This window comes from Caretta caretta, chromosome 1 (genome assembly GCF_965140235.1).
Source record: "Caretta caretta isolate rCarCar2 chromosome 1, rCarCar1.hap1, whole genome shotgun sequence".
Classification (NCBI taxonomy): Eukaryota; Metazoa; Chordata; order Testudines; family Cheloniidae; genus Caretta; species Caretta caretta.
Genome location: NC_134206.1, coordinates 226,641,364 through 226,655,152, shown reverse-complemented (window position 1 = coordinate 226,655,152; position 13,789 = coordinate 226,641,364). Strand labels below are relative to the sequence as shown.

Sequence of the window (13,789 nt, the reverse complement as noted above, 5' to 3'; positions counted from 1 at the left end):
TTTCCAGTCACATAATGCTTCCTGGAGGACAGGAATATTTTTCATGACTCCCCATCCAGCAATTCAAGGCATCAGATCAGCATTTCTGCTCAGTGGTTTGAACATTGAGCTACTAAACCCAGGGTTGTGAGTTCAATCATTGAGGGGCCATTTAGGGATCTGGGGCAAAAATTAGGGATTGGCCCTGCTTTGAGCAAGGGGTTGGACTAGATGACCTCCTGAGGTCCCTTCCAACCCTGATATTCTATGATTTCTCAAATGTGGTCACATGCGGCTACCTGGGAATTTTTCTGTGGCCACGACAGCCTCCTGTGTGGAGAATGGGGGAAAAGGCAAAGCAGCAGCCCCTCCTTCCAATGTTCAGCTGTTGTCCTGGAGGTGCTGCCTTGGTGTTTGCTGGCACCGCCAGCTGCGGATTGGTGCCCTGCACTGCGCAGCCTCCTTAGGGGTCCAGGCAGTGCCTCTGCAGATGTTTGGGGATGGTGTGCAGGATGCGGGAGGAACCTTGGATTCCACAGGTGGCTGGTGAGTTCCCTGACCCACCTTCCTGGGAGTGGTGGGGGCTCAGGCTTCAGCCCCCATGCTCCAGTGGTGGGATTCACACCTGAGCTCCCACTCCCAGGCTCTGGCTCCCACCCCTAGGGTTCCTGCCTCCAGGGCTCTGGGCTTCCGCCCCCAGCGCTCCCACTCCGGGCTTCTGGTGGCGGGACTCCGGGCTTCAGCCCCCGGGGCTCTGGCAGGGCTTCAGCAGCTGACAGCACAGTGTGCCATGGTCAAGAGGCAAGGACTAGGATGGGCCTGGGGTGTGAGACTGTGGAAGGGAGATGGGGGAAATGGAGGGAGGAAGGCAGCAGTGCCCTAGGGGGGATGGGTTGTGGGAGGTAGTTGGGGCAAATAAAGAATATCATACATATGTTTTTACATATATAGGGTGTTATTTTTGTTATTGAGTCTGCAAAACAAAAACAAACTCTACATAAATTACCATGATTTGGACACATATATTTAATTTGTTTTTCCTAAAATTAAGTATCTTAGCACAATTTGTCAGAATGGCCAGCAGCAAGAGTTGGTGGCTACACTGAGGTCACCAAAAAAAATGGTTGTGAAAACCCCTGCATTAGATCACACTTGTGCTCACATCCTAGTTAACTCCTGTAAGCCCTTGATTAAGCTTTCAATGCTTCCTTCAATGCCTGGAAAAGCACCAGTGTGGGAACATCACATGGTTACCATTTGCAGGCTCCCCATACCAAGAAAGAGGGGTATTTCAGTGTTTAACAGACTCAAGTTGTGAGCACAGGTCCCAGCCACTTTAAACGGTATGCTAATCTGTCTTTTCCACCTCCTCCACCCACTACTATGATCCAGAGTGAAAGTTTGTGCCAGCATAATCAGAAAGACTGATTTGAGACTGTCCTTTTACAACTCCCAAACCACTGGCTGTCAGTCCCCTTTATCTCTTTTAGTTTCTCTTTGCCCATTGGTACCAGTCCCCTTCTTGCATTTACAACACACACTTTGCTTCTCTACAAAAGAAAAAGGATACTAAACTTTCTAAACTACATGCCACAAGGGGCCACAGCAATGGTTCCCTCAACCCACCCAGCAATATTGTTAATCTATCCAACTATACTCTTAGCCCAGCAGAAGCAGCTGTCCTATCTCGGGGCCTCTCCTTCTGCCCCTCCACGCCCACGAACATGATATAGTTCTGTGGTGACCTAGAATCCTATTTTTGATGTCTCCGACTCAAGGAATATTTCCAACACACCTCTGAACAACATACTAAACCATAGAGACCTCCCTACCAACACTACAAAAAGAAGGATTCTAGGTGGACTCTTCCTGAAGGTCGAGACAGCAGACTGGACTTCTACATAGAGAGCTTCCGCCGACGTGCACGGGCTGAAATTGTGGAAAAGCAGCATCACTTGCCCCACAACCTCAGCCATGCAGAACACAATGCTATCCACAGCATCATAATCAAAAAGGCTGACAAAGGAGGTGCTGTTGTCATCATGAATAGGTCGGAATATGAACAAGAGGCTGCTCAGCAGCTCTCCAACACCACTTTCTACAAGCCATTACCCTCTGATCCCACTGAGGGTTACCAAAAGAAACTACAGCATTTGCTCAAGAAACTCTCTGAAAAGGCACAAGATCAAATCCGCACAGACACACCCCTGGAACCTCAACCTGGGATATTCTATCTACTATCCAAGATCCATAAACCTGGAAATCCTGGGCGCCCCATCAGCTCAGGCTTTGGCACCCTGACAGCAGGATTGTCTGGCTATGTAGACTCCCTCCTCAGGCTCTATGCTACCAGCACTCCCAGCTACCTTTGAGACACCACTGACTTCCTGAGGAAACTATAATCCATCGGTGATCTTCCTGAAAACACCGTCCTGGCCGCTATGGATGTAGAAGCCCTCTACACCAACATTCCACACAAAGATGGACTATAAGCCGTCAAGAACACTATCCCCAATAATGTCACGGCTAACCTGGTGGCTGAACTTTGTGACTTTGTCCTTACCCATAACTATTTTACATTTGGGGACAATGTATACCTTCAAATCAGCGGCACTGCTATGGGTACCCGCATGGCCCCACAGCATGCCAACATTTTTATGGCTGACTTAGAACAACGCTTCTTCAGCTCTCGTCCCCTAATGCCCCTACTCTACTTGCGCTATATTGATGACATCATCATCATCATCAGGACCCAGGGAAAAGACGCCCTTGAGGAATTCCACCATGATTTCAACAATTTCCATCCGACCATCAACCTCAGCCTGGTTCAGTCCACACAAGAGATCCACTTCCTGGACACTACAGTGCTAATAAACGATGGTCACATAAACACCACCCTATACCGGAAACCTACTGACCACTATTCCTACCTACATGCCTCCAGCTTTCACCCTGACCACACCACACGATCCATTGTCTACAGCCAAGCTCTGCGATACAACCGCATTTGCTCCAACCCCTCAGACAGAGACAAACACCTACAAGATCTCTATTAAGCATTCTTACAACTACAATACCCACCTGCGGAAGTGAAGAAACAGACTGATAGAGCCAGAAGAGTTCCCAGAAGTCACCTACTACAGGACAGGCCTAACAAAAACAACAGAACACCACTAGCCATCACCTTCAGCCCCCAACTAAAACCCCTCCAACACATTATTAGGGATCTACAACCTATCCTGAAGGATGACCCAACACTCTCACAAATCTTGGGAGACAGGCCAGTCCTTGCCTACAGACAGCCCCGTAACCTGAAGCAAATACTCACCAGCAACCACATACCACACAACAGAACCACTAACCCAGGAACCTATCATTGCAACAAAGCCCGTTGCCAACTGTGTCCACATATCTATTCAGGGGACACCACCATAGGGCCTAATCACATCAGCCACACTATCAGAGGCTCGTTCACCTGCACATCTACCTATGTGATATATGCATCATGTGCCAACAATGCCCCTCTGCCATATACATTGGTCAAACTGGACAGTCTCTACATAAAAGAATAAATGGACACAAATCAGACGTCAAGAATTATAACATTCAAAAACCAGTTGGAGAACACTTCAGTCTATTTGGTCACTCGATTACAGACCTAAAAGTTGCAATCGTTAACAAAAAAACTTCAAAAACAGACTCCAACGAGAGACTGCTGAACTGGAATTAATTTGCAAACTGGATACAATTAACTTCGGCTTAAATAAAGACTGGGAGTGGATGGGTCATTACACAAAGTAAAACCATTTCCCCATGTCTATTTCCACCCCCCCACCCACTGTTCCTCAGACATTCTTGTCAACTGCTGGTAATGGCCCACCTTGATTATCACTACAAAAGATCCGCCCCCCCGCTGGTAATAGCTCACCTTAAGTGATCACTCTGGTTACAATGTGTATGGTAACACCCATTGTTTCATGTTCTCTATGTATATAAATCTCCCCACTGTAGTTTCCACTGAATGCATCCGATGAAGTGAGCTGTAGCTCACGAAAGCTTATGCTCAAATAAATTGGTTAGTCTCTTAAGGTGCCACAAGTACTCCTTTTCTTTTTGTAAAAACCAGGAATCCCTGGGGGAGGAGGGAGGTATTGAAGAGACAACGCAGGGGACTCAGAAGACATACAGCTAAGCCCTCTGAGCCAAGTTTATATTCAGAAAAGAGGGAGATGAGGGAGCAGGAGTGAAAAGAAGGAGCCAAAACCCAGGGGAGGGATAGCAGTAGTAGAGTGGGAACTTCTCTATACCTGTGGTACCCCATCACCGTAGTCGGAGTACCTTAGATCACAGCCCCACGGTGAGGTAGAGCAGTGCTGTTATCCTCATTGTATAGATAGGGCACTGATGGGGACACAGGCTAAAGGACAGATTTTCAGGCACCTAGTGGGATTTTCAGAAGTGCCTAGAAGGTTAGGTGCTTTGTAAACCCCACTAGATGCCTCTTTGGGTGCCTAAAAACCTTTGAAACTCTGTCTAAGGCATTGACCTGAGGTCATATAGAACGAAGAACAGAAGTTGTATACACAGAGTCCATAAAGTGAACAAATTATTGTTATGATTTGTATTATTCACTGGGCACTATCTGTGTGCTCAGCACTGTTCAGAATATGCCAGTAAATGTAGTTCCGGAGCCAATGCATACAAGATGTGTAACTCTGGATAAGATGGCTCAGATATATAAATATTAAGTGTATAGTTCTTGACCACATATTATCACAGTGAACATGTGATAACATATCTATGAGTGAAGGCGCTGATGGCGATAAAAGTTTTACTTGATTAAGGACTAGAAGATTTGACCCTCCAACTTTCTTTCAAGAGGAAAAGCTGCCCAGAGCTCTTGTGCCTGTTATTTTCCTTTCCTGCCTGCAGTGGCCCTGATATACCTCAGAACTCTCAATTTTTCCCCCCTCAACTTTAAAACATGAAATTTTGTAGGTGTTTGGTTTAAAATATTCTCCTGTGAAAACTGCAGCTCAATCACTGTAGTGTTATGTTTAAGGCCCTTCTGGAAAGGGACTAGCCTTTAAACAGAAGTGAAAATAGTGTTACTAACTCTCATGATTTTGTCATGAGTCTCATGATTTTTGTGTTTTGCTTAAAGCCCCAACTCCTGGAGTCAAGTGGCTGTGTGATGATTTCAGCCCTCATTCTTAAAGAAAAATGAAGTTTCTAGCCCTTGTGGCTGTGGAGAAAGCATCAAAATGTGACCCCAGGGCACCCTAAAGGCTTAAAAAGCAGAACGTAAATAAAAACATTATTTTTACATAATCTCATTCTTTTAAAGCCAATCTCATGATTTTTGGTGAGCCTGATTCATAGTATTGCCAACCCCAAATATTCAAAAATCATGAAAGACTACGTGTGAGTTTCACTCCTGTTTAAAGTCTGTTTCTAGTCTATTTGTAGTGAGGTAAAACCCCTACAGTCCCAGGCAGGTGCAGTATAAACTCATGGGAACATGCCCTAGCAGGATGTTTCCAGAAGTTAAATGAGCTATTCCAAGCTTGATGAACTGCAAAAAGAGTCATACAAAGTAACCTAGATTTGTCTACAATTGTTACATTCAAGAGTTAGTAACAAAGTAAGACTATACATTACATTTTTAAACCTAACCAGTGTCCCTTAAGTGAATGGACAGAATATTATTAGAGCTGAGTGGATCGAATATTTATTTATTTATTTTTCTATTTCTTTCTTTATATAGGAATTAGAAATTATCTGACAGGAGCACTGCATCTAAGTTATCTGCAAAAAAACGAGTTTTCAGGTGCCCAAGTAGCCTCTGGAATCATAGTTAAAGTTGTGCACTCTCCCCCACCAAAATCTGAAATGGTGCCCCTGTTCAAGGATTTCACAGAATCTCAGAAATGTAGGGCTGGAAGGGACCTCGTGAGGGCATCAGTCCAGTGTTTCTCAACCAGGGTCTCTGGCCCTGTGGGGAGTAGGTTTCAGGGAGTCCACCAAGCAGGACCAGCGTTAGACTACCTAGGGCCCAGGGCAGAGAGCCTAAGCCCTGCCATGCCCTGGGCCCCTGCCATCCGTGGCTGAAGCAAGAAGCCTGAGCAACTTAGCTTTGTGGGGGCACCCTGTGGTTTGGGGGCCCAGGCAATTGCTCCAGTTGCTACTCCTTAACCCCAGCCCTGGCTTTTATATGCAGAAAACGGTTGTTGTGGCACAGGTGGGTGGTGGAGTTTTTAATAGCATGGGGGAAGGGGGGCGGGAGCACCTCAGAAAGAAAGGCTGAGAACCCCTGGTCTAGTCCATCTGACTTTCTTTAAAACTTCGGCAGCAAACATGCACTGCTTACCATTATTTGTTACTTAACTTTAAATCAACAGATTATACTTGGGCCTTAATATAGGATCATAATTTCAAATATTTGTGTTTTAAAAAAGAAATATATTTAAACAAAAAAAAGGCCTGATTTTTATGTATATAAATAATCGATTTTTATCCACCCTTGTTCAGTGCAACCACAGGCGTTCATTAGTTACATGCCAAACCAGCCTAGAGTACAGTATCAGGAGTGCAAGGCACAAACCACCAGGCCCTCTGCCTGTGTTGCCAGAGATCCCCTGCCCCCCCCTCCGTCACTTTGCACCCTGGTGCCTAACCGACCCCGTCCCTCCACTATTGCTCCTGGTACCAGCCCCCTGCTTCTTTCCCCTCCCCCTCTTTGCACCTTAGTGCCTGTCCCCCTACTCCCTCCCCCAGTGTTGCCCCCGGTGCCAGCCTCCTCCCTTCCCCTCCTTTACACTCACCGGACTCCAAAGTTGCACTTGCCCATGAGGTTGAGCTTGCAGAAGTGGAGGCGCTCGCAGCCCTCACACTCCTTGCGGACGCAGAGGCGCAGCGGCGACACAGCCAGCACCCAGCGGGAGCCCCCCTCCTTGTGCACCAGAAACCTCTCGTGCCCCACATCCTGCAGGATCTGCGCCAGCTGCTGCTCGGAGAGGTCCACGTGCTGGGGGATCTTGCTGTGCTCCAGCCGCCCCCCGTTAGAACACAGCACCTTGGTAATGAAGCTGCAGACCGCGGGGTCAGACATGTTTGCTCTCGAGCCCAGGGGGTTACTGGCTAGGCAGCCTAACACGGCTGCTACTCTAAAACCGGACTAGGCAGCCTCTCCGTCCGCTCGCTCGGTTTCGTGGGCGGATCAGGCTCCTCCTCCCATCCAGCTGGAAAGAAGAATCGAAACTGAAGGCAGAAAAAGCATGCCTTTGAGTGACGGGCGGCAGGGCAGTGGTTTAAGGCAGCAAATTAAAAAGTGATAGCATGCAAAATATGTAGGAAGAGTGAAGGGCATTTTTATACCCAGTCTATTTCCTTTTGAAATGTGGGTGCCTTTGCCCTTTTCTGTGACGTGCGTTTATTCATTCCCACTTGTAGAATTGCAGTCGAGAAGGGGAAAAGACATCTTCTCCTTTACAGAATAAAGTTATCCTGGATCTAAAGCTAAGGGATACAAGTTGCAAACTAGAAAGATGTTATTATCTTGACCATACAGTGTAGGAGGAGCAGCAGAAGGCCATTTAAACTGGGAGGGTCAGTTTTGCCCTTTCTGCCTGACCCTCCTCTTCCCCTCTCTGGCACCAACCACCACCAGCAGCAGCCTGACCCTCCTGGCCCATGCACCCTTACACCCATCCCTTCTGAATGTTAATGAGTGGCATTGCAACCATGGGGGCATGGCCAGAAAATAATCAGCGCCACGCCCTGGGTGGACCCTGGCCGTACAGCCTCTGCAGTGAAGATTAGGATAAACATGTTTATATGCAGGTAATGGGTGTGGTAAGAGGAGGCCCTGAAACATAAGCCCTTGTATCAGAGGCCTGGTATGAGACCCAAGCCCTGAACTAAAGTAATGGTCAAGACTTTGCTAGCATAAATCAAAGTTAAGCTGTGCGCCAGAGGGAGGCCCTGCTCACAGAAGCTGGCAAGGCGGCTGACATTGCAATTATACACATACCCAAAAACAGGTACTACGCACTAGTAATATAAACATGTGCCAGGAATGGTACTGGAACATTTTGATACAAGCACATTCCACATAGATAACAAGGAACAGACTGACCCATCCTAAAGATTGCAGCAGGAGGGTAATATGAGAGAGTTGTTTTGTTTGAACCAACATGTACAAGGTGAGAGGTGGTACCCTAACATGTAGAGGGGTTGCATCTCTATAGGTCAGAAGCAACGTGTAACTTGGTTGTACATGTGTATAAAAGCGTACCCTTGAAGAGTGGTCTTTGACTGGCCTAGGGGGCAGTGGTAAGTCCTGCCAATGACTGAGCTGGTCCGTTGTCAGGGAGCACATATGTACTAGCAGAACTGTAGTTATCTGATCTGGGGAGCTAGAGACTGTTTTGCTTGGCAGTAAGCCTGGCCGGGTGCCTTCGTACCTTATCAGAGTCTGTGGTCATTGGGGATTCTCTCGGGGTCTGCTGTGTCAGTGATCTGCAGAGCTGGGGCAGCATATAGATGGAACACATGCATGCAGCCGATTGTTATCAACATAGAACCGAGCTGAGCACAACACTGGTGACGTTTGATGACAATAGGTGAAAGCTCAAAATAAATGTAAAAATGCTATTAGTCCTGAGATGGTTTTTTGAGCCAGTATAATATAACCAGCAAGAGCTATAGCACACATGACTTGTGGGCTGCATGTATAAGAGTAAAACCAAAAAAAATAAAAAAAAACCAAAAAACCAACCCCCCCCCCTCAAGCTTCAAATGCATCACTGAAGTCAATGGTGTTACATTAGATGAATATATCTTTCCAAATCCACAATCCCCGGCTAGACAAATGATTGTGATGGACTCTCAGTGGACACTAAGTCAGAAATTTCCCCCAGGTTGTGTGCACGCATGTGCGTTTCAAAGCTATAACTTAAATAAGAAGGAAGAAAAGAGTGCTACCATTCTGAAATATTGTTTATGTAGGACCTACACATTGTGTCCTTGCCATTCCTTCTGCTAGCCATGAAAGCAGCAGCTAATTAATACAATCTATGTGCGAAGCTGTGCTGATATAATAAACGATTGCGCAGAACCAAGCAAGTAAATAAGTTTTGTTAATTTCCAATGAGGTTTGTTTGTGGGGGGAAAAAAGAGAGGTGGGAAGGTAAACACACATTGAGGAGAAAAGTCAGTTGTGGTTAAACTGAAAATTTAGAGTAAATCCATAAAGGAAGAAATTTAAATGTTAAACATTTAAACAATGCAGAGTTAGAAGATTAAACTAATGAAGTTAACTTGTCGTTTAGTATTAGGAAGTTACACACAAATACTGAGGGCATGTCTTCACTGCAGCAGCACTTTAATGTGGCTGTGTAGTCACGGCACCGGTGCTGGGAGCTATAGAAGCTCCCACCTCCACGAAGGGAGTAGCTCCCAGCACTGGTGCATTGTCTACACTGCCACTTTACAGTGCTGAAACTTGCAGCGCTCAGGGGGGGTGTTTTTTCACACCCCTGAGCGAGAAAGTTGAAGCGCTGTAAAGTGGCAGTGACAAGGCCTAAGTCACTTGTACTATTTGATGAAAACCAATTAACTTATGTGGCATGTGAACCTGCTCTAATCTCCTTTTCTTTGTAAACCATTACAACGCAAATCACAGTAACTAAAGTTTGTTTTTGTTTGTTTGTTCATATTACAGCTGAAAGTTAAACAGGGACTTCATTGCATGCATTTCTGGAATGTAACCCAACCCTGAACATATGTTTTCAGGGTGATCCATAATTCACTGCTGCAGTTTCAACAAACTCAGTGGTCCAGTGAGAATACTAATATTTTGCAATGTCTTCACACCACTCCTCTTCTTACAGGTTACCATCATGTCTGTGGCTGCTTGAGCAGCAAATGCCTAGAGCTTGGCCCATTGCCGTGCCACACAAAACTGAAGAAATTAAAGACTTCCTGCTCACAGCCAGGAGGAAGGTTCCAAAATCTGTTAAGATCAAGAATCAAAAGACCATGAAATTCAAGGTGTGCTGAAGCCAGTACCTACCTATACCAGGGGTCGGCAACCTTTCAGAAGTGGAGTGCTGAGTCTTCATTTATTCACTCTAATTTAAGGTTTCATGTGCCAGTAATACATTTTAACGTTTTTAGAAGGTCTCTCTCTAAGTCTATATTGTATAACTAAACTATTGTATGTAAAGTAAACAAGGTTTTTAAAATGTTTAAGAAGCTTCATTTAAAATTAAATTAAAATGCAGATCCTGGGGTGCACACACCCCTGGGGGGTGCAAAATGCCCCTTCTGGGGGTGAGACGTGAGACTTTACGAAGGTAAATCATCAAACACACTCAAAATTAAGCACAGGCACATAAGCACAACTACTTTCATCAAACCTATGTATTTATTAACATTATATACATTATTACTGTAATATACAAAGTTTTTAAGCTAATTGTAGTGTAATTTTTGATAAGGGCTGTAGAGCACTGGGCTGGCTGCCAGTACCCCAAGCTGGCAGGAGGCTGACCAGAGCCGGAGGCCCAGACCCTGGCTGGCATGGGGACTGGCAGCTGGAACCCCAGACTAGCAGCGAGGTGAGTGGAGCCCATGCTGGTCCCAGGCCAGCAGCAGGCTGAGCGGGGCTGATGGCCCGGACCCCAGCTGGCAAGGGGCCGACGGCTGGAACCCCAGACCATCAGCAGGCTGAGCGGGGTGGCAGACAGAACCCCAGACCGGCAGCAGCTCACCCGCTGCTGGTCTGGGGTTCCGCCAGCTCCTGCCAGCTGGGGTCCCAGCTGCCAGCCCTGCTCAGCCCCCTGGGGGTTCTATTTACCCAGGCAGGCAGCTGGCTGAGCAGGACTGGCAGCCAGGACCCCGGCTGGCAGCAGCATGCCAGTAAAAATCTGCTCATGTGCTGCTTTTGGCACACGTGCTGCAGGTTGCTGATCGCTGACCTATACACTTTGCTCATCACAGATAAGGAGAAGGCTGAGAAACTGAAGGCATCCCAGCCACCTGGTTTGACTGTGGAAGAACTGAAATGAACCAGTCATGCACAGAGCTTTTTTCATGTATTATAATAAAAAAAGAGGGAACTTTTTTTGTTTTTTAAAAAAACACCGAACAGAAGCTTCAATGTAGACAGAGCACTGGAGATTGTACCATAGCAATATTGCCAAGCCAAGAGATGACCTGTACCTGCCAATAGTGGGATGGGGGAGAGGAGGGATGCAGAGTGAGGGAAGCCAACTTCAGCAGTGTTACTGAGCATGCTCGTTGACCCTCCATGCAACACCTCTGGCCAAGCCCAAATGTTAACACACAAAAAAACACACCATAAGAGACAAGGTTGATGAGGTAATATCTGTTATACCACAATGGCTAAAGAACAGAGTAAAAGGAGCAGTTAGAGGCAAAAATACATTCTTTAAAATCTGGAAGTCAAATGCTACTGACGAAATAGAAGAGAGCATTAATTCTGGCAAGTGAAGTGTAAAGGTATAATTAGGCAGGCCAAAAAAAGGAATTTGAAGGGCAACGAGCAAGACTCTCAAACTAACAGCAAAAAATTAAGTAGATCAGAAGGAAATCTGCTAAACAATCAGTGGAGTCATTGGATGATCGAGGTGCTAAAGGAGCACTCAAGGAAGAGTAGGCCATTGTGGAGAAGCTAAATGAATTCTTTGTATCAGTATTCACTGCAGAGGATGTGGGAGATTCCCACACCAGAATCATTCTTTTTAGAAGGCAAATCTGAGGAACTGTGCCAGATTGATGTGTCAATAGAGGAATTTTTGGAACAATCGATAAAACAGTAATAAGTCACCAGAACCAGATGGTATTCACCCAAGAGTTCTGACAGAACTCAAATATGAAATTGCAGAACTATTAATTGTGGTATGTAACATCACTTAAATAAGCTTCTGTACCAGATGACTAGAGAATAGCTACTTTTTTTTTTAAAACCTAAGGCTCCAAAGATGATCCTGGAAATTACAGGCCAGTAAGCTTAACATCAGTACCATGCAAATTGTAAAGAGAATTCTCAGAGACAGATTAATATGATTTACTGGGGAAGAATCAACATGGCTGAAGAGCCAAAATCCCAATAATATTTACAGACGCTCCCCAACTTACGCAAGCATTCTGCTCCAGAACACCTTGCGTAACTCAGATTTTGCAAGAGTCGGAAACGTATCTGACCATTATGCCAAAAAAAATCCCCACACCCATCCTATTTCTAGCTTATGGAACTTTTTCTGTAAGTGCAGATTTGTGTAAGTCGGGTTTGCATAACTTGGGGAGTGACTGTATGCGAGATCTTGACCACTGAGTCTATTAAGAATCTTTCACATAAGCCCAAACTCCACGGCCTGCGGCATGAGGCCTGATTAACAATGGACAATACATGGCTAAAGAAAAGCTGGGATAAGCAGGAAGCAACTTTGTTTGTTCAACTATACATAAAATAAGCTGAGACAGCATAACTCCAGGTGGAGAGCAGTAATTGGGAGGCTTATCGTGAGTTATAGACACAGAACTCGCTGAGAGGGGCATTGAAGTCTGCTCCCTGGTTCAGGAGGAGATAACTGTACATACTCCCCGAATGCTAATCAGGGTTTAGGGAGAGGCCTAACATGACGTCATGAGTTATGGCATCCGTCTCTCACAGATGCCAATCCTAGTTCGCAGAAATGCATTGGTAAATCATACATGATTGTCATTGCTGTGTACTTTTACTGTTCTTTTTGCTTTAAGACCCTCCAAGAATGTAGCTGTGGGCGAACCTGTCTGGAAAGAGCCACTGTCATTTCTATGGACCTGAAATCAGGATATAACTTACACATTGCAAGAGGAGAATTTTGAGGGATAACCCCTGTGTATTCGCTAACATGTTAACCTGAGCTATGGGCGGAGCCATTATGGAATCTTTTAGACTATTGGCTTGTTGTGCTAATTTTGTCTTGCTGCTAGAACCTATTCAGGGTCCCAGGAATTCCCACCCAGTCACTTCTCTCCACCCACTGGCACCCTATCATAAATCAATTGTTTAGCAGCATCTCACTGAGCCTAATAAGCGAAGGGACACTCTGCCAGCACTGTGCGTAATAAACCCTCGTGCTTGACTCTACATGATGTCGAACTTCTGTTCCTTCAATGCCTGTGACATATCAGGTTACAATCCAGACTTATGAGCAGCTGTCTCACGCTTGCCCTGCAACATTGGGTGCTTTGCATTGCCTTGCTGAAGGAGTTCCCACCTGGGCTCCTCACAAACAGCCTTCCAGCCACACATGAGTGTTTGTGTGCAATTGCAGCCTGCCAGCCACACTTGGATCACACTCTGGCTCTCACCAGCCTTGGTTATACTACAAGGTGACCCCAACACACCCCCAATCTTAGATTTCCCCCCAGACATGTATGTCCTATATTGCCCAACTTTCTTCTTGACAATACAGATCATATAAAGTCCATTATTTCTTAGAATAGAAATAATATGCACTCAAGTTGCCACCCCAAATAGTGTTTCCCAGACACTTTATTTTATCTAATCCAGTGTGTTTAAATTAAAGTACAGTTAAAAATCTCTTTGTAGTTAATAAGTGAGTACAAGTAATGAGGCATAAAAGTCAGAAATGATTACATGAAACACAGCTAGCATGTAACTCAAATTGTGTTAAATTCGAAGTAAAGTTTTCTCACTTTCAGTGGTCTTACTGACCAAGCTCCTTAGGTCAGGACCCTCTCTCCCCCCATTCCCATCACACTGGTGGCACCTAAA

At 45.6% G+C, this 13,789-nt stretch overlaps 1 protein-coding gene and 1 pseudogene across 3 annotated transcripts in view; one reads left to right on the top strand and one right to left on the bottom strand.

Moving 5' to 3' along the window:
• Positions 1 to 7,224, bottom strand: part of LOC125624149 (protein mono-ADP-ribosyltransferase PARP12-like) — a 41,206-nt gene extending 33,982 nt beyond the window's left edge. For 2 of the 3 annotated variants that reach the window (XM_075121116.1, XM_075121117.1), the window contains exon 1: positions 6,804 to 7,224. In XM_075121116.1, the coding sequence (XP_074977217.1) occupies positions 6,804 to 7,090 (287 nt within the window). In that variant the 5' untranslated portion in view covers positions 7,091 to 7,224. The remainder of the gene's footprint in view (positions 1 to 6,803) is intronic. The other variant, XM_048824550.2, reaches the window with a different exon arrangement.
• A 1,308-nt stretch (positions 7,225 to 8,532) lies between these two features.
• On the top strand, positions 8,533 to 11,051 carry LOC125633939 (large ribosomal subunit protein eL38 pseudogene; annotated as a pseudogene).
• The last annotated feature ends 2,738 nt before the right edge of the window (positions 11,052 to 13,789 follow it).